Genomic DNA, 24,358 nt, shown 5'->3' on the forward strand with positions numbered 1-24,358 from the left:
AAGCTGACCCGACTCCATCTGTCCAAGACAAACCAGGACGCCCCACCCCTAATGATTGAGGATGGCTGGAGGAGACGTTCAGATTCAGCATTATGATGAAAACTGATATTTGATTGGCCGTGAGCACACAGGGTTCCTTTGTCACTGCTGCAGCCTTTCCAATTTAGCTTCAACCTCATTTCCGCTCATCTGTCTGGTTTAACAAGCTTCATCCACTTCTTCACTCTGGGAGAAGCCCAGTGGTGACGCAGGTGGTTCTGAGCCGGGACCGGCTGGAAACACGACGTCCACAAAGTGCACCAAGGGACTCTCCTGTTCAGGGGCCGCAGGCTCACGCAACACATCATGTATCATGCTCGGTTCTTAAGAGAGAAGGAGGAAAATAAACGGTTTGAAATGACCTTCTTTTTCTTCCATGCACTGTTCAGGAATAGGCTTTGGATCCATTTAGGTCTGACTTAATCACTACTGGGACTAGAACCTTTACTAATCCTCTGAGCTCTCTGCCAACTGGCTGCAAGCACTCTGCAAGAGAGTCCAGGAGGAAAAGGATTCACCTGAGAGGCTGGCTGCTGTGTTCACTGAGGACGCCATGACACCAGCTAGTAAATAGTAAGACGAGTCGTCTCAGCGTCCTCTGTCTTTACAAACAATCAATACATTTAAGCTTAAATTAAACTAGTGGAACACAAAAGGTGAGATTAATTTGCATGTAATTAGACAAATGTCAGTTTGTGTTTATTCTCCTAGCAGCATGTATAGACTAAGACTATCTGACTAAGAGTGCCGAAACCAGAGAAATTCAAAAAGTGGGAAATGGAACGTTTGGTTTGTTTGCTTGACCCAACAAATGCACAGTCGAGGCTGAAACGTGGTTCCTGAGGAACAAATAAATCAGCGAACAAGGCACACGGCGTTGTTGGGACACCTTTTGGGAGGTACAGTTACCCACAACACCCCTCTCCGCGCGGCTCCACAGAGACGTTGGCGTGCATCTTTGCAGCACTACGATGCCAACTTCGGAACATGTGCATGAGCGGGGACACGTTGGCGGTGGTCACCTTGGCTGCACTGTCTGGCGTCCGGCCAGGTTAGGGCCTCTGCTAATAGAGCATACAGGAGACGATGGGCCCCTGGGAATGGACGCTTTAAAAAGGCCCCTCGTCCCCCCTAGCAGCCGCCACCCCACCCTCATCATGCCAATGTCCTGATTATAGTTTATTGAAGTAAGGGGATTTGATTTGATTAAAAGGACTTCGGCCCCCCGCCCCCCTCCTGGTTAGAGTATAAACCAAGTGATTAATTTAGTATCTGCACCAAAGCATCGACTCATACTGGCATCGAGAGCCCACAGTGAGACCCCCCCCCCCAATGTGGCTTTTGTTCTGCATGTTCGGACCCACCTTTAATAATTCAGCCCAGTCACTTCACTACTCCTCCAGCCTGCACTTGCATCTTCTCCTTCATCTTCGTTACACAGCTGAGAGAGAGAAACATGGAAGGTAATAGGATCCACCCCCTCCCCTCCCCTTCCTTCCACCCTCCCCTCTCCCTTCCCCTCCCTATCCTCTACTTTCCATTGAACCACCACCAGCCATCCCTGCGATACCGCTATGAATTCAGGGAAATAACCTGGCCCACAGTAACATCCACCAATGTGCCAAAGTGAGAAGGAGAGATTGAGAATAATCCTGCCCGGGTGCTGAGTGTTACAGCGGGGGAAGCATTGGCCTCACCAGTGGGTGTGCACCGATACCCGGCTCCCAGAGCCCCGGCGTAACAAAGACTACCGGCGTGAAACGCTCCACTGTCATGAATACCCCGGTGAGAGACCGGCAGACTCGAGCGGGAATCCGCAGCGGTGATATATTTTATGAGCATTTTATTCAGCAGACGGAGCCGAGCGATTGTCGCAAAGATGCTGCAAAGAAGAAAGAAGACATTTTCCAGCCCCACCACCACTAACACCACGCTATCCGCGGCCACATTGATTAATCGATCCTAACGTGCGGTTTCAGTTTCCGTGAAGCAGATTTCATCTTAAAAAATAAACCGAGGGGCGTCTGCAAAAAAAAAGCATCCCAGGAAGCGACCATCCCAGCGGCCGTGCCCTTCAACAGCTCCAAGCTCCGGTTGTAATGGAGGGGAGCGGCACCATGCCGCCCCGGTGACATCCTGCACCCCTCGCGCACACCCTCCGCAGCAGCAGGCCCGCTCGACCGGGACACCCGAGTGCTTACACTCTCAGCTACTTCGACGTTAACAAAAACACACACACAAAACACTCACTGTGATGCGGGGGATGTTCTTCTTTCCCTGGTAGCCAGACATGTTCGCGGGTGGTTCGTCTCGCGCTGCGCCTTGCACCGCAATCAATGAGACTGGATGTTACGGATTACCGCTGCTCGCGTGGTTGAAACGATGAAGAAGGAGAACTCAGCTGATCCTCGGAAGGCCACAGATGGAAAGAAAGTTGTCTCTCAACTCCGGATCGCGTCCTGGCAGCCGCCCGGTCTCCGCCGATGCACCAAACCTTTTCTTTTTTTTCCTTCCCAGACGGAGTGAGACGAGAGAGAGGGGAGGGGAGGGACCGCTCGCGAGCCTCGTCCCAATGAAAGGACACCACGGAGCATGCGCAGAGCCTCGCCCTGCTCCATTGACAGGAAAGAGCCACTAATGCCATCAATTTGCTCTCCTTCGGATTAGTGAAGGCAGGGAGTGCACCAGCTGAACAGATGAAGGCGCAGCCAGCAGCCATCTTGACTCTTCTTCATGTGTTGTGTTTTAAAAACCTTTTTTTTTATGAGAATGAATCAAATCTCAGTCGGTGCTCAGACCACTTCACCTGCTTCTAGCTCTGATGAACTCGTTTCAGCCATTTTCTTGAATCACAACTTATTGGTGATTTTTATTTTCCCACAAGATAGTTTTAAGATGTGACTAGAGACAGGAAGGGACGCTTGTTGGGACCAGAGGAGACAGCACATATAGGACACGATGGGGTTTGAAGAATATTTCCATATGCAGAAGCCTGAAGACTATATTTGGTTTGTGTTGAATAACAGAATGGATGCCCCAATTTCTCTCAGAATTAAGATTCACAATCGTTCACTTTAGAGTTAGTTAAATTAAATATCTTAATGGACTGCATCTCTCATCTAATGGCAAATTGCGGACAACTGCAATGTTTTTTTTCTTCTTTTTAATGTGGGAATATGGACGTCTGCTTACTTCTTTCTTTGCTCACAGAACATTAGAAGATTCAGTAAACTGACTCAGCAGTTACAGAGCAATAGACAGTTTGTTAGTATGAGCTGACCACCAGGCCAAGTGAAGCTGCCACAGCTAACCCCTTGGTTTTATCTAATTGGGAAAACGCATTTTCATTTCTTATAGATTCAACTTTTCATTTATAAGAGAGAGGATATTATCAATATTTTATTCCTTTTTTTGCTTTCAGCTGGTCAGTTACACCCTCTTATATACAGTCTATTTATTACACAGACAGACCGGGGATCGAACACACACACGTTCTAACAGTGAGGCTGAAGTGATAACCACTGCACCACTCTGCCAACTCAGTACTTCTTATTTTTCATTTTAATATATATATATATATCTTTGTAAACAAGTTTAAAAGTTTAAGCATCAAATATATTTATAGTGACACGTTAATGTGTAAAGATGTTTAATAATTTAATGTGTTTAATATCTTTATATACAGCTGCAGCAGCTTGGGAATTTTACCATGGGATCAAAACATTTCATTATAATTATTTCACAAATGAGCTGTTGATTATATTTTGTATTATGAATCGGAATCTGTAAAGTAACTCATTTGTCAATAAATGTGGAGTAAGATAATATTTGCATCTGACAAGAAGTGGAGTAGAAATGTAAATACTCAAGTAAATTACCATTGTACTGTAAGTACAGTTGAGTAAATGTACTCAGTTACTTTCTACCACTGCAGTCTGCTGATGTGATGAGCAAGCCGGATGCTAAGATGCAGGCTTGCCTTTAAACATCCCATAATTTTATTGTGTCCGTCTTATCAATAATATGCAAGAACAAATCAATTAATTTCAAATATATTCATTCATCAGAGAAGAGCAGAGCGAACTATATGTGTATAAGAGTTAATTAGATTTAAGAGCGAGGAGGTAAAGAGCAGCTTGGCTAATGCTTCCAATCAATATGTAACATGAGGCTGCAACACTATGAAGCTCTTAACAGCACCCTGAGTAGATATTAAGTAAAGGTGCTGGTAATGTCAGCACCACGGTTCACCCCCCAGCTGCAGCTGGATGGTGAGTTTGAACCAGCAGAAAAATGAATTCTTCCAAGTCATGCAAGTCAAAGCTGCCAGGTCTTGTCCATCAGGCCCACACCCTCAACGCTGGTGGAGAATAACTTAATGCACGAGCACAATAATGCAGCAACCACATAACATCATCTGTGTGTCCCATTCAGAACCAGGTTTTCTCTGATTTTTCTCATTCAGACCTTTTGATACTGAGCAGGCGTTTTTTGCTCAAGGACACTTCATGAACAGTACAACAGTGTTGTACCATCAGCTGCACTGTGCAGCAAAACCAACACCAACACAAGCTTCAACTAACAGGAGCCACTCCCTCTGGTTGCTCTGCATGGTGGGCCCCTCCATCGACTCCGTTGCATCGCGTTGCCTTCTGGGAAATGTAGTCGGGGCAAGTTGTCTGGCACACATTGAACTGCAAGCTTACACAAACTCAAATGAGTGGAGGCTGTAAATTGAAATACCTTTTAAATGGAAATGGCGCCGTTTTGTGCGAAGGTGGAGAAGGTGGAGAGAAAGACAGACAAAACAAAAAAGAGAGAAAGAGGGGCGCAAAAAAAAGAACATGCGCAATAAGCATGGACAAATAAGAGAAAATTACCCTTTTATCGTCCAGGTTCTGTAGAGCTTCTTTCCCCGTGCTCTCCCTGATCTCCACCTTCCTCGGCTGGGCGATGTCGGTCTGTCGGTCAATGACTCGCCCGTCACTCTTGCCCCTGCACGCCGAGAGAGCATCAAAGTCCAGCGTCTTGCTGTCCGAGGAGCCTTCCACCGGGCAGAACATGCCACAGAATTTCTGCCTGGGCCTGGACGGGCTGTCGGAGCCCAAGCTCTTGAAGAAGTCTGGTAGTTCCCCCGCGGTCGACATGCCTTGCAGGTGGGGGGTGTGGGACTGTGTAGGTTTCTGGGGTGGGGGGTAAGTAGCGGCACAGAAGCTAAGAGTCTCTCAGATGCTTCTTTTTCTTTTCTTGTTCTGTTTTTTTTTTTTTTTTTTTTTCAGCTCCGCAGACTTGGACAGCCACCGCCTTTTTGCCGGTATTCACGCGCAGGTGGTCGCACTTTGACAAAAGGCTGCTGCGTGAAAACCCTCCCACTGTAGGGAGAGAGAGAGAGATATGCACCGTGATATATTCTTAGATATCAGGGCACGATGTGAGAAAATCCTCCGCCGTTCTCCCGGTCTATGATCGGCACACAGTTTTGAGTTGCTTACTCATGAGTCTAGATTAGCCCTGCTAGCCTCCAGCCTATGTGCTCGTGCGATTTCACGAGTCTCGGCATATGAGAGAGAGACCTACTGTCTATTAAAGATCCAATGGGCTGTGAGGAAGGAGGATGAGGGATTACCTGTAGCCTGTGTGAACTCGTCCACAGACCGGTGGTGAACGGGAGCGCGTCTGATCCCAGCGTCCGGAAGTGATCGGTAATTTCTTGTCCCGCGCTAAAGACCTGTTTGATCAAGCTCTAATCCATCAGGGTGCAGTGACCCGCCTGTCAGTGAGTCCAAAAGCGGAGTAATCGAACAAGTGAAGCATGTCATACAGTTGGGTCTCCGTGTCTGTCGTGTGTGTCGGAGGGGCGTTTCTGGCACAAGGTTTAAGGTCAAGAAGCGTTCAGCACCACGGAGAGCTCCCCAAAAAGTCACACCCACAGTCCTGCATTGAAGGGAGCTGTCCCTTCAGCACCACACGCGGCCTGATTGTCTCCGCCGCGTGTGGCGCTGGAGGGAGACAGGTATAGGACAGGTAAAGAAGACTCTGAATCATGAACAGATTATATGTAGTGATGACAGGTGAGGGTGATGGACAGAAAACAACCCGCCAAAAAAAATGGCAGCAAAGTGCGCAGTTTTCAAACAAAAAGTTTATTATCCAAGAGTAAACATTAATTAGACATGTAACAGTGACATGTTGTGTATAGGGGGAGCTTATCAACCCCGATGACGTCATCGGGGTTATCTGTGTTTGAGCTTGGACATGAAAGAAAAACGGATGCAAGGACAGTCACATTAAATGATCCTATATAAGTTGCATTATGGGAAATGTATAGCCAGTGTTTATGGAGTTTGACCCTATATTGAGGACCAAAAGACATATCTCCGCATTTCTGGCTCAATTTTGACTATTTTGTTTCTTTTAAATTTGTTTCATGTCAGTCACCCAACTTTATGGCTGGGGTACTCACTGTAGTAGTTAACAGACCTTTAGGTAGAATATAATATAGTGGAATATTTTGCCTGGAAACCTCTGTTCCGACAGGCTTCCTCTAGAGGGGGATAAAAGTCTGTTTGGGGCCATGACTGCACTTCAACATCATGTTCTTAGTTAAATTTCCACCTTACTTTGAGTTTTACAACCAAAAGCACAGCCACTGAAAGTAAATAGAATCTGTTGTATCCAGTAATACACACCCACTGCTATCCTTATATTGACTGTTACCTCAGCAAACTCCTGCACTGTAAACTTCTGCTTAGTCAACTGTTTTCAGACTTTGCAAACTTGACACTTTTTCCAGCATCAGAATTTCTTCTCCCCACAATGTTCTAATTATTTTCATGCTTTTGACTCTCTGCTGTCGCATAGCAGAGTAATGCTCTGCCTGTGTCACTTACTATATACACCACACAGTATACCACACTGTGGCTACAGTACACAATGTACTCAATGTATTCAGGAAGCTGCCCCTCTTTAAACCCTTTTACCAGTGTCCATCATGGGTTCCATTGACATTTTACTAAGAGAAATACACATTCAACTCCATCAATATGTCAGCAACACGAGCTGAAAATGTATCGTACTTGGGGTTAGTAAAAGTCTATCATGTTCTGCATCCAAGAAGATAAAATACACGATTGCTAATTTACTGACAGAAACTCACTACAGAAAATCAGTAGCCCTGAGTCCAAATTCTCCGAAACTTTTGTTAAAAGCATGTCAGAGGCTTGATCATTTCTGCACACAACTCTGTTCTCAGCCACAAATCAACTGTGATAGCATTCTCAAGGCTTGTCATTCTTACTGCTACTGTAACGCTTCTGTAATCATAGTTTGTGACGGCCTTGGTGCATGGTGAGAACTTTATCAATGCAATCATAGGCCGGATCGAAAAGTATTATAATATACGGTGTGAGCATGCAACATGAATCTGATGCGGACGTGTCATTTGACTGTTACTGGAGTCTGGTTATCGTATTTATTTTAACACATTAACATCAGAATAACATCATAGGGGTATCGGAACAATTTTCTCATAAGCAATAATGTATCTTCTATATATATATATATATACTGTATATACACTATAGAAACAAAAACAGGCCATGAATATTATCATGCACAGCGCACACGAGCAAGAGCAGTGTATATTATAAATAATAACTAAAGTCACATAGGAAAAGAGCCATGACAACTAATAATATCCTACATATGTGGATTCAAAGCTATAGATTGTCGTTTGACAAATATGTATCTGCATTAATGATGGTTTGTAATAAACATAACCTTTTCAGTTGAATCCGTGCTGCACGATGATCAATGAGAACAGCTTCAAATTGTTAATACTGACTCACATTGCAGCAGACAAAAGCTCTTCTGCACAAATGTCCATTAAAAACATTTCAGCACTGAGTCCATGTCCACACAGTTGCCATAACAACATGGTGGGCAGCAAATGGCTTTGCTGCTGCTGTTTCCTCTCCCAGGGGGCTGTGAGGGCCGGTTTGTGTGTGTGTGTGTGTGTGTGTGTGTGTGTGTGTGTGTGTGTGTGTGTGTGTGTGTGGGTGGGTGGTCATCTCTGCAGGGGAAGCCAACAGTCTGATGTCTGAATGTCAGAGGTGGATACTGAAAAGTAAAAATGTTGAGGGTGCAGCCACGCCCAAAGGCTGAGACAGCTCCACAAAACAAAGCAAAGGTCTCCCGCCGAGAAGGGGCGGGGGGGCGGTGCGGGGTTGACAATTAATAAAGGGGAAAGTTGGCAGCGTGCCCGATGTACAGTTGGAAGAGGCAGAGAGAGAGAGAGAGAGAGAGAGAGAGAGAGAGAGAGAGAGAGAGAGAGAGAGAGAGAGAGAGAGAGAGAGAGAGAGGTCTCTGGACAGGAAGGGCAGGGCCCTGGCATCCAGGAACAGATGTAGGACATGTTGTGAGATCAGCAGCATGAGTGGAGTTTATTATATGATTATTGCTTCTGTCCAGTTCAGTTTACACAGCGGTTCCTCAATCTGAATGAAGCCAATTTATTATTTGCTGGTATTTGCAGGAGAATAGATCCAAACGTGGAGGAAATTGAAATGAATCAGCGTTTACGATGAAGCCGGGGCTGATGTTTTGAAAAGAAGCCAAAGCCTAGAAAAGTGAAGATTTGAGAGAATAGAATAAAACAGAAGTGAATAGAAGCAGTGTTCACGTTTGTGACTTTACCACAGGGCCCCTGGTTGTCTGAGGCCCTGGGGCAGCTGCCACAGACTGTATATCAGAAGTGGACGTCACCGTGGCGTCACACATTAGTTCGTGGACTGTCGTTTTGAAGCCTTGAGTTCAGCCCTTTGGCCGTCGCCATCTTGTTTAATGTGCAACTAGAAGTAACACGAGAGGGTGCAGCTAAGCACAACCGAACGCTGAATAAGTCTTTTACTTTTAGCCGACCAAAAGGTTACGATTAACTTTCCTTAACTGAAAACACATTGTGAAAGGGTTAAAGTTAAGAAGGAAACACGGACAACTCCCAGACTGGGCAACCCCGGGTAGAGACCTGTGACAAGACAGCCCCGTACTGAAGCATGCCCTGCTTTATGGTCTATTTTACTCCAAATGGACCACAATTACTAAATGAACAAATGAGCGACTAAAACCACTGATAGATGGCTAATTAGCTGGTGAGCTGTAGCATAGCTTAGATGCTAAATGTTGTCGTCCTAACGCCTCAACACGACTGCTCTTGACTTGTAAAATATAGTTACATGTTTGTTTGCATCGTGCTGTCACTCAAACATGTAGCTACACCCGCCCGCCCACCCAGAGAGAAAGGAGCTTTTCTAATATTTACTCAAAGGCTTGTTCCTCTCTTTCATTATTAAAGAATAATTTTAAAGTTGATCTCATCACTTTGACAACGATCTTTATCTGCAAAAACTCACGCTTCTTCCTTGTAGGAGACGGGTGGAAGTGAGTGAGGAGAGGAAAGACAAACAGGACAAACCCGCCTGACAACAGGAAAAGACATTTCTGTCACGCACTGTATGCCTCTGACTTCGTTTTATAAATAAATATAAATTGCTTCTTCTATATTTCATGGCTTCGTGTGTCTGCAATTTGTGTTAGCTGTTTGATCAGTCGACTTTATAAATAAAGCATGAACACAGTCGATGGTTGACATCTGCAACAGCTGTCTTGATGTGCAGACACAGCATCCAAAGAAGCTCATCATGCACACTCGGAGCACACTGAATTATTACTAATTATTGACGGGCTGTCAGCACTCTGACCGCAGCTGATTTAAAGCTGCTGCAGCACTGTGGTGCTGCTGCTGAAGCCTGAGGAGATGAGGAGGGAAAAAGTCTCCTCACCAGAGGGATGGAGACGGAGCTGGCCACCACCCTGTAACCCATGGTAACGCCGTATCAGCTGCAGTGGGAGGAGCTACGTGTCACACCGTGTCCGGATTGGCCCGGGAACAGGTGTCCTGAGGTTCCATATAGGGAAGATGGAGGAGGACCAGAGGAGGCATTGTTGAGGATGAGGTAGGGCTCAGAGTGAGTGTGTGTGTGTGTGTGTGTGTGTGTGTGTGTGTGTGTGTGTGTGTGTGTGTGTGTGTGTGTGTGTGTGTGTGTGCACGCTCAGATCAGTGACATAATTCATCATTGACATATTATTCAGAGCTTCATCTGCTCTTTTTTTTGGTTTAAAACGTTCTCTAGCAGTTTTTGCACTTTCCTTTATGATTTCTTCCATTAATTACGGCTGTCTGTTATATTTGGCTCAACCCATTATCTTTTATTTAACCAAATTCATGTTCAAATGTCAATAACAAAAGCTTCACCTGCCTCTGGAGCTGGTTTTTATAAAAGAGGATCATTCAAGTGTCATTCAACCTGTTCAAAATGATACTTCTAAATCTTAAAAGGGAACATTTTGGGAAGTATTTCTCTTTTTTCCTGTTGAGCGTTAGATGAGAAGACAGACTGACTCATGTCAGCCAGCCAGCCAGCATCCAGTTAGCTTAGCATAAAGACTGAAAGCAGGGGGAAACTGTTAGCCTGCTTCTGTCATTATACTCTGAAGCCGTACGCTTCTGCTTCTATGTCCTTGGCTGATTGTCTGTCAGATTGCATCCCTTCTGGTTTTACCCGTCTTCTGTAATATATTCTGATTTTATCTGTCTGCTAAACATTGTTTTGTATTAATTGCCTGCATGTCACATGTTCTACTTTGCATGATGCTTGGATTACTTTTGACAGAACAGATTAAGCAAACAAGTTCATGTTAATTAGTGAGCTTTCACGGTGCTGGTAGGCAGATGTTGTCGCCTTTAGACCGGTGCAGGCTACCTGTTTTCCCCTGCTTCCTGTCTTCATGCTAAACTGAGCTAAATATCTTCAATCTTCTCATCTGACACAACTTAGCATATCTACAAAATATTCCTTCAACAACAAACAGGCTCTGAAGTACAAAATGTGGAGGACCAGAAGTATATTTCAATCACAAACGTTGGTGAGTAAAATCCAACTACTATTATTCATTACGAGAGAGAACTAGATATGGGGTCTTAACAGCGGTGACAGTGTGGAGGTGGAGGGGCCGAGCAGAGACGCAGCTTTAATATCCGACAGCTGGTTTAGAGGGAAGCCTGTAAACAAATCCCGGTGATGACATTGAGTAATAACAGAGAGGTGAAGGCCCCGTGTGGTGATGAAAAACAAAGAACTTCAAGCTTCATAAAGCCGGAGAACGAAGGGAAAAGTGGCCCACATTACCTGAGCGGATGTTCTTCATATGGCGGCACTAAAGTCAGTTTCTGGAGGAAAGAATGGTGCAGATTGTGCGTTACAAAAAGCCTGTCACGCTTAAGGTCCTGATGCAGAACAGGTTACATCCACAATACGTCTTCTAATCCTGTTTCAATTGGTCTTCGTGATAGATACACGTCTTGTGTAACATGTCAAAGAGAAAGCAAGATTAATAGACTGATACATCTTTGAATACCTTTCGGCGTCCGTGGTTATTGTTGGGGAAACATTTTTAAAGGACACTGCAGAGCGTCTGCCACTGGAGTGCAGTGCCTCCTCAGCCAGCAGATTCACCCGCTGGGAGGCATTTAGCGTCTCAGCTTCAAATAGTTAGATGTCAGCACTCCCATCTTCTTAAAGGTCTCCCTGCTCTGGTTTCAAGCAGCTAAAACATCCAGGTCAAGGTTAAAGGTTTCTGCGAAGAACAACTTGACACTTGTCGAAGTGTTGTTGACAGGGACAGGACGAACAAAGAGGTTTGCAACAGCAGGGCGACTGAGGACACGCACAGATGCAAGGGGTGTTCTCTGGACAACTGGGCCATTCGTAAGCATTGAAATGCATCGTCTGGTAACATTTCAGCCTTAATGTAATTGTTTTGGCTCTCCATTGTCTAGTAAATACATTTCATAAAAAGGACCAGCTCTGCTTCTTTTCACCCTAGAGTGAATGGAGTATCTTCTTCATATGAAGCGTCAAGCAGAGTTCGTAGGAGTTTCTAGCGAGTTTGGGAAACAACTGAGTAGTCCGATGCCTCAGGAGACGCAAAAAAAAAACACTTAATTCACGGCGTGAACCATGCTTGGGCGTTTCGCTTTTAGCTCTTTACCAAAACTCTTCTAAATGTTAATACGTCTGTCCTCTTTAAGGACTTTTGTGGTTGTATTGTTCAGAGAACTTTGAGACTGGGATGCTTCTTATAGTTCCATAATATGGTAAATTGAATATTGTAGATATTTTTGGGCTGCTGGTCAAACAAAACCAGCATTTTTAGGACATTGATCACTTTAGAGTTCTGATAACTTATATCATTTATAACGATCATTATTTCAAAGTAGAAGCTGAAAAATGACTGAATAAAACATGAAAATTATAATTAGTTTGAACACATTTAAGCACCAACAAAAGGGGAAATTGTTTTCAATTAAAAAGTTAATTACATTTTGGAATTCAAAGCAGCATTTAGCAAAATACGATTTGACACACCCTAGGATTTGTCAGCATGGTTAAATTCCACAGTTTGTTTCTAATCATAAAGATATTCAGTCATAAATCTTTAAAAAGGCTGAAGTATTAAACAGGTTTACAGTGATTTATTCAGAACTGTCATACATTTAAAAAGAAAGGGCGCACTCAGGGAAAAGCTTCATTCAGGTCATTTTTAATGACAAAATCTTGATTAAATCTTCCAATGTGGTGGGAAAAAGAAAATCAAAGCAAACGCATCATTACAATAACTAATGTTAGACCATCGCAGGCTGAGGGAAGTCTCTTTGCACACCTTTCCTATTCACAGTAGGCTCTGCCATCAACAATGAGGGTTCCTGTTTTCACATCTTATAAACTCGACTCCTTCTCTGTGCGTTCACAATCTTTCTGCAACATCAGGGAAAAACAAAACAAAAAAAACACTTAAAACAGGAGAGAGGGATCCACAATACTGCTGACAAGCAGGGAACCGGGTTGTGTCACACAAAAGTACCTGTGTGCTTGAAATGGAGGTCGTCGTAGTTAATGAGTCCGTCATAAGAGTTCAAACTAAAAGAGAAGACAGAAGAAATAGAGTCTGCACACTCGATAACGCATCCGTGAACATGCATTTGATTACCACCAGTGACGGTTCAAAGAAGAGCTGGACCCTCAAAACGTGACCTTTGGTCATCGATTAAATGTTCTTTGGAGCATCATCTCGCACGCCGACTCTATTTTCCCGTCTTTTACATGCTTTTCTGTCCAGCACCTTGTATGTATCGTCTGGATGTGATGAAAACTAAAAAGATAAAACGGGACCTGAGTCGACCTGCCGGGTCAAATAGTATTTGCAGCTAAATGATATCAAAGAGCGGCTAATTGGACTTTTGCTTCAAGTAGCTGTCGATAGCAGAAAAAAAGTTACGTAGTGTTGTTTTCAGATACTTTCACATCTATGACACTCAACCCTTGATTTAAAACACTGTCAGAGCTCAGAGAGGTTATTCCTCTTTTCTTGCTCCGTGAAATGCAGCAATCATAAAAATCATTCAGCAGTTTCTTTTGAAAAGGCAACCAAAGCAACATCGGGTAGTACAGTGTTCACCTTTTTAAACTGAAAATCATTGTGTCATCATATCAGTCAAAACCTGTACATCTATCAAAGCAGTCGTCAAACGAACCATCAAGTGGAAGGAAAAAATAAAGTTCATTTACTCCTGAGTAACTCAAATATCAGATCTCTAGGAGTTCTTATCCTCTGGATGGGTGTTCAAGGAGATCTGAACTTCTACATCAAATATTGTTTGACCCGGGTCTGGCTGTGGAAGGTCCACTTGGGACAAAACTGGCCACAGTCCAACCTCAGATACTGCCGAGAAGCGGAAGTCTGATGAAGCTTTTCCATCACGCTGTGGACCTCACTGAACTAGACGAGTACGTGTGTTTACACATAAAGTAGAGCCCGTTTAGGTAAAAAACAAACCTTCCCCCCAGTCGATTGGAAGTGGCTGAACATCTGGAGTGTCACCGCGACAAATGTCAAAACCCTGGAGTCAGTTCCCTTCATCTGCAGCTTGGTGCCAGTATTTCTGTGGACGCGTTGGAGTGTTAGAAAGCAGGGCCGGGCCACCACTGCACATTCCTATACAAAGACAAATCAATTCTCCTGACCCAACCAACATCTGGAAAGTAAAAGTCAACTGATTCCAGTTTGATATTTAACTCATCTTTCAGGAAATACTTCGACTTTTAAATAAAACTACTCAAAAATCCTCAAAACAAATGCCAAAAAAAGAAAGCTTTTAGGCAACGAATGCTTTTTGATGACTTCGGACATGAAACAATGACCACAGTATCATAAAGATAAGTGACAACTGATCTGTTGGGACCAAACCAGCTCCACGATATGTTGCAGACACACTAGGAAGCTCCCTGGAAAGACAACGTGGACACCGTTTGGACAGACGCCTGGACCTTTGTGGAACGTGCAGCGCCGCAAGCGAAGGACCCGACCGTGAAGAAATACTGTTAGTGCACTCGCAGAGAGGGACACGACACACACCTACACCCTTACATCCAGTTATTCTCGCGTTGCTAAATATTCATTCAGATGCAGAATTGAGTAGATTCTAGTTCCCATCGCAGAAAAAAAAAAAAAAGGTCCCATGAATCTGTCCCGTCTGGCAGACAGAGCCAGAGACTTCCCCAGTGCAATTCATGAGCGCGCGTCGGTTTAACATGGCCACTATGGTAACTGTCATCATTGCACCCGCTCAATAAACCACCACTTTAGTAAAAATAAATTAAAAAGCTAAAAAGAAAATGGCTACTTTCAAAAAAAAGGCATGCTCACATTTTCGGTTTTGCGTGGCCGACGGCGGGATTTGGTCGAAACCCTTTTCAGAATCGAGTGCTGGGCTACTGGCGTAGGCGGCCCAGTCTGTGGTCAGTTCTAAAGCTGGACAGCCCTCCCCTGTTGTCACATGATCAAGGGGCAGTGTGTAGTAGAAGAGTTTGGTTTGATGCTGCGACCCTCCCTGGAAACCCACCCGCTGATAAACATCGAGAAAGTGAAACATGACCTTATTCATTCTTTCGAAAAAAAAGCGCACGCAAATGAGTGAAGGATATAAGGCGGGAGAGGGGGGGGGTATCTACAGACAGTTAGAGAACAAAAAAAGGCGAAGGGGGGATGCATCTCTCCTGAGAACATGTCATATCTCAGGGACGAGGGGGGGGGGAGCGGGGGGGGCAGGCGGGACAGAGGGAGAAGACATTCTTCTCGCGACAACAAAACTTCCGACGACGACGACGACGACGACTCGTGGCCCCTCCTCAGGCACTTTTCTTCAGTTCCAGGTTCAGAAGGAGCTGGCGGTGGGCGTGGTCAGCCTCTTTCCGATGTACACTCTGTGGAGAGGACAGGGAGCAGGTTACACATCACCGTGCGGGTTGACTTTTGTTGCTGCCGTTTACATTCCTGACGATGCAAATTTTATAAAAATGCACTACAGGACTGTACTACTGTGTTTGTTTTGCGTTTGCTGTGTTACAAATGGGCTTCGGCAGAATTTCGTTGTGCATCCCTGTGTTGCATAATGACAATAAATAATCTTTAAATCCTTGAATAGTAACATGAATTGCTATTAGAAATGGACTGAAGTGAGATGGACTGGGTGAAAACTGTATCTTATCAGGTCAAAACAGATTTGCAGTTGAAAATAGATCATAAAGCGCAACATATCGCAATGTTTGATGTCGCAATATTAAGCATATCGCAAAATGTTTGACTGTGATGATATCGTATGGTGGGGCCTGTGGCGATTCCCACCCCTAGTTTCCATCCACTACTGCTGTGCGAATATTAAGTTAAGCATCGAGATTGAGATCGAGAGTTGGTGGCACTAATTCTCCAGTCAGATGTCACTAAACCTTTGACTACGCATGAAACATGCTTTTATTTTATTTTGGATAAGTCCAGACGCCTCCAGTCCAGGTCCAAGTTACAGGACTTACTAAGAAAAAAATAGACCCCCATAATGTTAATTTAGCAATTGGATAAATATATATATATATAAAATATATCAATAGCTTTTGACAGTTGATAAAGACAGAAACCAATACTGTGAACAAATACCAATAATAAACAGCGAGCCCTTTTTCTCATAACCAACAGCTACATATCAGAGAGAGCCCCACAGTGACTTATTATGTCACCGTATGAACTACCTGAATGGCCAACAGAGATTTTGTTACTGACTAAAGCTTTGTTATCGACACTCATCGCGTACCGCGTCACGTACAAGAGCGGCCTCCTGTCACATTATCTGATTGTCCTAACGAGCGTTATCGCCGGCAGAAAGGGCTCATGGGAGTCAACAACCAGACAGCAGGTGTGCAGCCTCTCTGTCTGGCAGCTGCTCCGCCAGTTCGACCGCACCGATATGAACGGAGGGAGGACACAGTCTGCGGTTCTACAGCTCCCCTTAGTGGCCTTTACGTACAACTAAATATTATATTCAAAATAAAACACATTAGAACTTCTAACGGGGGGGAGGAGGACAGGTAATGAGAAGAAATAGAATAAAAGGAACATAACTGATGTGGATTGTTGATTAAACTGCTGTCAGATTGTGTTTGTTTTCTTACCCCAGCCCCAGAGCGAGGATGTGCGATAGCAGCAGCGAGGGGATGAAGACCTTGAGGAAGTCGGCGGAGAAGATTCCTCCTTTCTTCATGGCCCCGGTCTTCCTCATGCTTAGTGTCACTGAACGTCGAGGGTGACGGAAATGAAACTCCCTGCAAAATGTTCAGTCGCTTTAGACACGACACGGCAAAGCCCCGCCCCCAAACACATCTGCTGTTGTCGTGTACTTCATTCTATGAGCTCTACGGCTTCACTCTGTACGTCGATTAACCGTCTTCTCTTCAAAACTTGTTTGGTGCACATTGTCCAGCCGCTGGTTTTACATTTGCGCTCGAGACCAAACTTCATCGTGATAATGACTAACGAGCAGCTGTGTGTGTGTGTGTGTTCAGTTGCCTTGGAAACATCACGCTGCTGTTTACCGAGTTTGAGACTCACTTGGGGGGAACGTTCTCCGGTCGACTGGACCAGTCAGCAACCCAGTCTGCGTCCTTCATCAGGATGTCCATGTCCCTCTCCTTGTCCAAGACGTCCTCTTCTGACTGAAGACACACACACACACACACACACACACACACATAAACATACAGACTGTGTCTTGTTTGACTTGAAAGAATGCTCATCATGGACATAAACCCTGGAGGCAGAGTTTGCTAAATGGCGCGTGTGTGTGTGTGTCATGTTTCCTGGCAGAGATCAAGAGACAGAGAGAGTGAAACTAATAGTGACAACACATGCTGGGGCAAAACAAAGAGGAATCCACATCGGGTGCGGCAGCCATCTCCATGGAAACTAAAAGGCAGACGGCAGTTGTCATTCTCATGTACACACACACACACACACACACAGACACCACTTCAGGGCCAGTGGTTGGGGTTGCCATGACAACAGACTGATGGAGGCACACGAGCTCTTACTTGGCTGTCTCTTCTGCCGCTCACGTCCACGTCAAAGATGATCTGTCCGTCATCCTGGGGGCTGTGGGGCCGCGGGGGGCTGTGTGCAAAACGTTAAAAGAAAACAACAACAAATCAGAGGCCTCGTTTATTTACAAAGTCATGAACTCATCAATACTTCTGGCTACATTATGTACTTGAGACACTTGCCGACTGGCTTTGGTGTAATAAGAAGACCAGTCACTTAATCAATGAATGTAAAATGAATGGACGGCTATTCTGATGATCAAATAATGGTCTTTAGATGGTCTTTCATCATTTTGCACCATCACAAATGTTAAGATTTTTGGTGATCAGACAAAATATACAACGACATATTTGGCTCTGGAAATTGAGCAATTATTCACTTAATTAAAAAAAATGTTAATCATTGATGACTCACAGGTATCAATGATTATTCTGTCAGGAAGTGGAGCCAATAAGTTTCCTTTAAGCCAGTAAGATGAAATATTGTTGTTCAAGAGCTTTTCTAAAGATATTAAGAAGAATCTAATGAATGTAATGTTGCCGCTTTATGGATATTCGTCCATGAAGTTTATTATAAGTTATATTTAGTGTTGCTACATTTAATTGTTTAAAATGGGATATATATATATATATATATATATATATCTGTGACAAAACAGTCATTCTGTATTGTATATTTTCAGTTTCACTCCAGTCTGATGACTTCACGCACACTTGAGTCCTCACTACAGCGTGACGTTACAACACCTCGACGAGGACAGAGCGGAACGTTGACCCAGTGGTGAAGTCCTGCTGCTCTCGTACTCTGACCTCTGAGGTGTGTGTGTGTACGTGTGTGTGCGTGTGTGTGTGTCTTGGAAGGACAAGTAAAGAAAACATGTTCCTAATTAAATCTGTGTAATAGGACACTTTGGTTGTTCTAAAAGTATTCACACGGAACCGTGTTGATGTTGGCGTTCCTGCTTATTTCAGGGCAGCTTGTTGATGCAGAGGTCTTGTGTTCTCGAAAACATCCTCAGGTGACCCGCTGACAGCTGACTGCTCGGCTCTCTTGATAGGCTCTGCTGTATCTCAGCACTCCCAGTTTATTACACGCGCGCACAACGATGTGGCCGGGAGTCTGAAGGGTCGGGATGTTTGTGTTTTTTCTCACGTCCTCATTAAAATGGGAGGCAAGCTGTGAAAAAGACGTCACTTTAAATTTGCAGAAGCCGACTCGACTCCTGAGCAGCTGTCAAGTGAGAGTCAGCGCTGACTCAACGCGCTGAGAGGGCAATTACGAAAGACAAGCCACTCCTGATTAATGGGCCAATTTCCCACATATTACGGAAAGTTGAGGGTTTGTAGAAGCTATGTGAGCAATATTAAACGGCTCTCATGATAAAAGGATATTAAGTTTCACTTTCCCCCGTGAGTTTTTATGGGGTGGTTAGCAGACGAGCAGCCCTCTGGGCAGCTACGCCGAGGATGAAAAGTTCAGTTTAACTCCACGCCGCTCATGACTGCTGTTCTCTCATTTGAACTACAATAACTGTTTCAATACGGATTCTTTTTCAAACTCACCAAGATGTTTTTAAATGAGCAAGATCGGATCAAGATGATGTTCAACTACAGGGTGGCTGTAGTGCAAAATGGTATATTCTTTCATTATTATCATCATCATCTCCGCCAGGAGACGCTACCTGTGCAAAGCCAGTGCAGACATCTGCACAGATTAAAATGAGTGTATGGGTTGTGTGAGACGAGCGAGTGAAAAAACAGCCCTTTATGTTAAAATGTATTATAGACGTCTAATATGTTAATATATATGCTCATCCCTTCATTCAAATTCCATAAATTCATTTCTACCATTAGCAAAGGGAACAGAGAGGCAGGTGTGTGTTTCACTTTGTGTGGTTTCATAAGCTCACACCTTTATACAGGCATCGTTATCAAGTGGAGAGAACAGTTTGTGGAAAAAAGGTTTCCAAACATCCTCGAGCTTTTATATCGGATCAAGGCTTATGATCATCTCAGCACACAGCGTGGAAGTGATTCGGCTTTTGAAACAGAATGTAACTTCGGAGGCAGGATGCTCTACACGGAGGGAAAGTTAAGAGGAACATTAGAACGGAGCAACCAACTCCACCACGTGCTCTCAGTCTTCCACAACTACGAGCACAGACTGGTCTGAACCCAAGAACTCGTGACTTTCTCTGAACTTTTACAGGAAGGTGAAGATTCCTGTGTCCTCGTCTGCATTTAATGTTAGGAAGAATAACAGCCATTATTTAGTGCATCCCAGAGCAAAAGAAAGAGTTTGATACCTACATATGGTTTATTACACTTTTAAGTTATTTATGCATTCTAATTCTTAAAATTGCATTTAAATTCTTTTTTTCAATAACAGGTACAACTAGAGGGAGAACAGAGGTCAGGTTCAGTACACTGGAGAGTACTCCAGTGATTCAGCATTGCACTATTGCCGGATTCATTGTTAAAAAAATCTTTTTAAGGATCAAAATCTATGAAGCAGAACCCGAGATAGTCTTTTTTTTCCTTCCACATATTCTTCTTCCTTGTTAAAACGTTGGTGCCTACATTACACATAGTGCAACTATTTGACCACTGACAGTTCGGTCGGAGATGTGGGTGTGTTGTGCCGGTGGCGGTTAATGTACCCTTGAGCCACTTCTCTCTCATTACACCCCTCCAATTAAACTTCATCAGACTTCACACAGCTTCCTCTGGAGCCACAGAAGTCTTTGTACAACGTTTCTACCCAATATGCAGCAGCACTCCCCACGAACACTACCTGCCGCAGGAGGAGTTGCTGCGGCTTGACTCGTGCTGGGCGTCGAGCAGGATCTTCTCCATGTCCCCGTTGTGGATCGAGGACGAGGACGGGACGTGCTCCAGCCCCCCCACCATGGCCTCCTCTTCCTCCACCTGAGGGAGGGGCAGCAGGTCCGGGGCCGTGGAGGACGACAGGGCTGCTCCGGCTGTGCCTCTGTTCATCTCCAACTCCACCCAGGACCCTGTGGGGGAAAAAACAGACAAACGTCGAACTTCCGTTCATAGAACAGCAGTGCTGCGGAAAAAAAAAATTCACAAGCAAGAAAACACAAACCACCATAATTTATTACGCATCGTTCCTTTGCAACAAGGAGATTAAAAAAAAAGTTTACATTCCTGTGCTTTTATTTGAATTCATTCCCAATTTTCACTTGATCTTAATATTCCAAAAATAAACTTTTTATATATATATATATATATATATATATATATATATATATATATATATATATACACACACACACACATACGAAAAATAAGCACTACAGTGATTGTGGTAGAAAACCATTCTCAGATGATATTAAGTACAACTTGAGGTACTGACACAAACTCTTAACTATTTGGCATGGCAGCAAACTGTTCTACAAAGTAGTCCTTCAACTGAGTTTATGTAAAAGAGCTGGACTTCATGAGTAAAGACCATTATTAGACATAAAATGTAGCATTGCTTTTCAAAAGGTTTGTTACATACAAGTGTCGGGGCCGGCTGACACAGTGTAAAGTCATATAAAAAAAAAAAAAAGCCAATAAACCAATATCCTGCTCAGCCCAAGATCCGGTATGCCCTGAGGAGCAGTCCATTTGCTTACCTTGGCCCCGAAAACCAGAAGTGTGCAAATGAGCTGCATCATTTAACCGTGTCCTCTTTTTCATTCTGGTGCGTCTAACCAGCCTTTTGGAAGAACAGCAGCCCGTCTGTGCCTCTACAGCAGGGGATAATGCACTGCCTACCTAATCTTATGTTTTGGTACCGCCACTGATATTTGTTTTTCCCAAGCTTCACCTTTGATTATATATGCACACACACCAGAAGCTTTTGGATGAGCGAAAAGCTTCCAATAAGCTGAAGGTTACAGTTAAGTGTCCCAGTGAGCAAACCTGAACAGTTGGACCCTAAACCGACACACATAAAGCAAATATGACCCATCATTATATTAATTGCACATATGCTTTTGCATTTGTGTTTCGATGTATATTGTGGAAAAAAATGTATTACTCAGAAAAATAAACTTTGAATTATTTATGTGGTGACAGTATTCGTCTTATTTTCTTCCTTTCTGCAGAGCGATAGTCCAGACAATATGTCAGAAATCTGTCAGTGCGGGGAGAGATCGTTACAGTTGGGGGCCTTTAAAGTCTTGCCAGGTGTACCAAGGTGAAGGCTGGATGAGAAAGAGATGAAAGGCATCAAAATGATTTCCTGCTCCTCATCTGGGAAAGAGACGACAGCCTGAGCCTGGCAGTCAGAGGAGTCCACGAGTAAAGCTCTATATGATGCTGTGTGGTGAAAGGGCAGTAAATGCCTGTCTGCGTGTGCGCTGTGGTGTCTTGTGGACCTTGACTGATATACGACGCCCACTGTGTTTGTACGTGAACTCAGGGATGAAGGCAGCTGAGGAGTTACGGCTTGTCAGAGGCGGGTTACAAGTTACAACTACAGAGGAGGGGCAGCAAGGGCAAGTATTTGGAGGGGGGGGGGGGGGTCCTTAATATACCTCGTAAAAAAATCACTTTTTCCTTCTGTCCTCCTAAAAAAAGAGGAAGGCCTCCTGCAGGTCACATGACCCCATAACGGTTAGTAAACACCATGTCCACATGAGCTTTCAGGGGACTGAGTTGCACAGTTCAGGCATCCGGCCAGTCATAACCCCCCCGATAAAACCGGCCTCGACTCAGCACTTGCACTCATCGTGCGGATTACCCAGCGGACTGCGAGCCAAGCCGCTGGCGACAGCCCATTGTCTCCAAAACCACATCGCTGTGGCGCTGGAGCATCCGAACATTCTGGCCACAGGGCCGGTTATCAGCTGTTGGGTGGGTTTAGAGGAAGCGGACACGCCGTGACCTCTTTGATCTACTGATTCCGGAGGCTAAGGAGGAGGGCCGAGGCTGCCCTATTGCCCGAAGTTCCCAAGTGTTAGACAAACATGACGCGAGAGCTCCAGGAAATGCCAGAAATAACACAGTCTCACATATCAGATCACGCTGCAGGCCTCTCCATCGGATCTGTGCATGGTCTCATTGTCCCCAAAAGCGGTGTGTCAGCATGCTTTTATGGCCTAATATGTCCTGGTGCATGAGACTGTCAATAAAATCTAAAGTGAATCATATACTTCATAACTTAGGTTATTCCTGGCTCAATCAGCAAGGGATTATGGGGCCCCACCAGAGGTAGTGGGGGGAAACAATGATGTTGGGCTGTTTTAAAGATATACAAGAGGAATACCAGACTTGAACATAATGACACATGTTGCTTGCTTTCCACCTCATATGAGCCAACATGCTGTTGAATACGAGTCAGGGTAGAATACTATTTCCATCCAACAGCGTATTACTGGCAACTTGCTTTCTCCACAACTATTAATCACTGGCTATCTGATCCTATTAAAAAGATAATCCATGCATCTCTTAAAATAAGTGCTGTAAACCCCTCCCCCTCATGTCTAAACCGCCTGTCCCCTTGTCACTGTAGCCATAAATAGCATGCCTAGTCACGGACCCACTAAGTGTTGTAAAACTTTACTTAGTGAGCCCCTGACTCAGTGCAGCAGGGTTCATAAACAGCCCTTTGTATACGTGTCTAACGGCTTTAGCAAGCCGAGGTATGGCATGTAGCTTGTTCTATTTCAATGTCCATGTGATGCAGTGAGCGCACTGTGGGAAACATGCTATTTGCCAAATGATAATTTAGTCAGTGATTTATGTAGATATCCTGAATTACTTTTAAAAGGGATATTTTTTTTTAAAGATGAAAAGACTAATGAGGGAACAAACGTTTGATATCTGGTCATGTTTCTGCTATGTCTTTAGATATCACTGACTGTAAAATGCAGCGACTACGTGTAAATGGTCGAAATTTCTCTTCACCCATTTTTTTTTTGTTTCGTCCTCAGCTTGTTGACAGAGCTTGAACCCACCTCTACCTCCTCGCGTGAGTCGCTGATTGGCTCATTTGACCGTCAGTCAAGCATGCCGGAACGCCATTGGCTCCGCCACTGTCAATAAACACGGAACATAGCGTTCTCTTTGCCCCCCTGTCAGTGTAGCTTCGCGGCCAAAAGAAAAGACAAAACTGGTAGAATAAACTATATTTAATGATTAAGAACACTCAAAAAAACATGTTTTAAACACATACACGTGAAACCCCGACCCGTTCCTGACAGAAAACACACTTGACAGGCTGTTCCAGTTCAGTAGTTTGGTGATTTAGCTTACCGTGAAGCCCGGAGTCTCCGTTGTTGTCTGTAGAAGTAACCGCGTTAGCAGCGTCGGACATCGTAGCGGCTGCTGAGCAGGGCGGGTTGCATAAAAAAAAAAAAAAGGCTCAAGTCAGTGCAAAGCTCGCACAACCTTATCTGCACACATTCAGACGTGCGCAAGTCCACTTTGTTTTTTTTTTCAGAGAGAGTCTACCTAAGCTAACGCGCCGCGGCGGTTTGTTCTCCAGTCGTTTGCTGGTCTGGAAGCAGCAGCAGCGCCCGCGAGCCGCTCAGACCTTCCCGGAGCTGGGTGATGACGTCACACTGTCCCGGCGATAACAAAAGAGGGAGCGGGGTTACATAACGGGTTAGGAAAAAACACACCCGCTCGGGCTACGGCGTGCATGACCTATTAGCATCGATCATTGATCGAAAGTACAACATCAAACGAGATATGAGCTGATGCTTTTATATGAGGGGGCGTGTGTGCGACCACGTAGGCTACACGGCTCATGCGTGCCAGTG

The 24,358-nt window shown here is 44.5% G+C and overlaps 1 protein-coding gene across 1 annotated transcript; it reads right to left on the reverse strand.

Moving 5' to 3' along the window:
- Window positions 1-12,616: 12,616 nt before the first annotated feature.
- Window positions 12,617-24,297, reverse strand: bnip3lb (BCL2 interacting protein 3 like b). Its single transcript, XM_079179202.1, has 6 exons — window positions 23,850-24,297; window positions 20,374-20,596; window positions 17,574-17,652; window positions 17,095-17,198; window positions 16,659-16,808; window positions 12,617-15,419 (listed from the first exon to the last, which is right to left on the reverse strand). The coding sequence occupies exons 1-6, from the start codon at window positions 23,908-23,910 to the stop codon at window positions 15,371-15,373; spliced, it is 666 nt and encodes a 221-aa protein (XP_079035328.1). The 5' UTR covers window positions 23,911-24,297; the 3' UTR covers window positions 12,617-15,370.
- Between the last annotated feature and the right edge of the window lie 61 nt (window positions 24,298-24,358).

This window comes from Pholis gunnellus, assembly GCF_910591455.1.
Source record: "Pholis gunnellus genome assembly, chromosome: 18".
NCBI lineage: Eukaryota > Metazoa > Chordata > Actinopteri > Perciformes > Pholidae > Pholis > Pholis gunnellus.

Coding starts and splice junctions, on each gene's coding strand:
- bnip3lb (XM_079179202.1), bottom strand. CDS start 23,910: ATGTCCGACGCTGCTAACGCGGTTACTTCTACAGACAACAACGGAGAC. Junction 20,597..23,849: donor CGGAGACTCCGGGCTTCACG/GTAAGCTAAATC, acceptor TTTCCCCCACAG/GGTCCTGGGTGGAGTTGGAG. Junction 16,809..17,094: donor CCGGAGAACGTTCCCCCCAA/GTGAGTCTCAAA, acceptor AACATTTTGCAG/GGAGTTTCATTTCCGTCACC.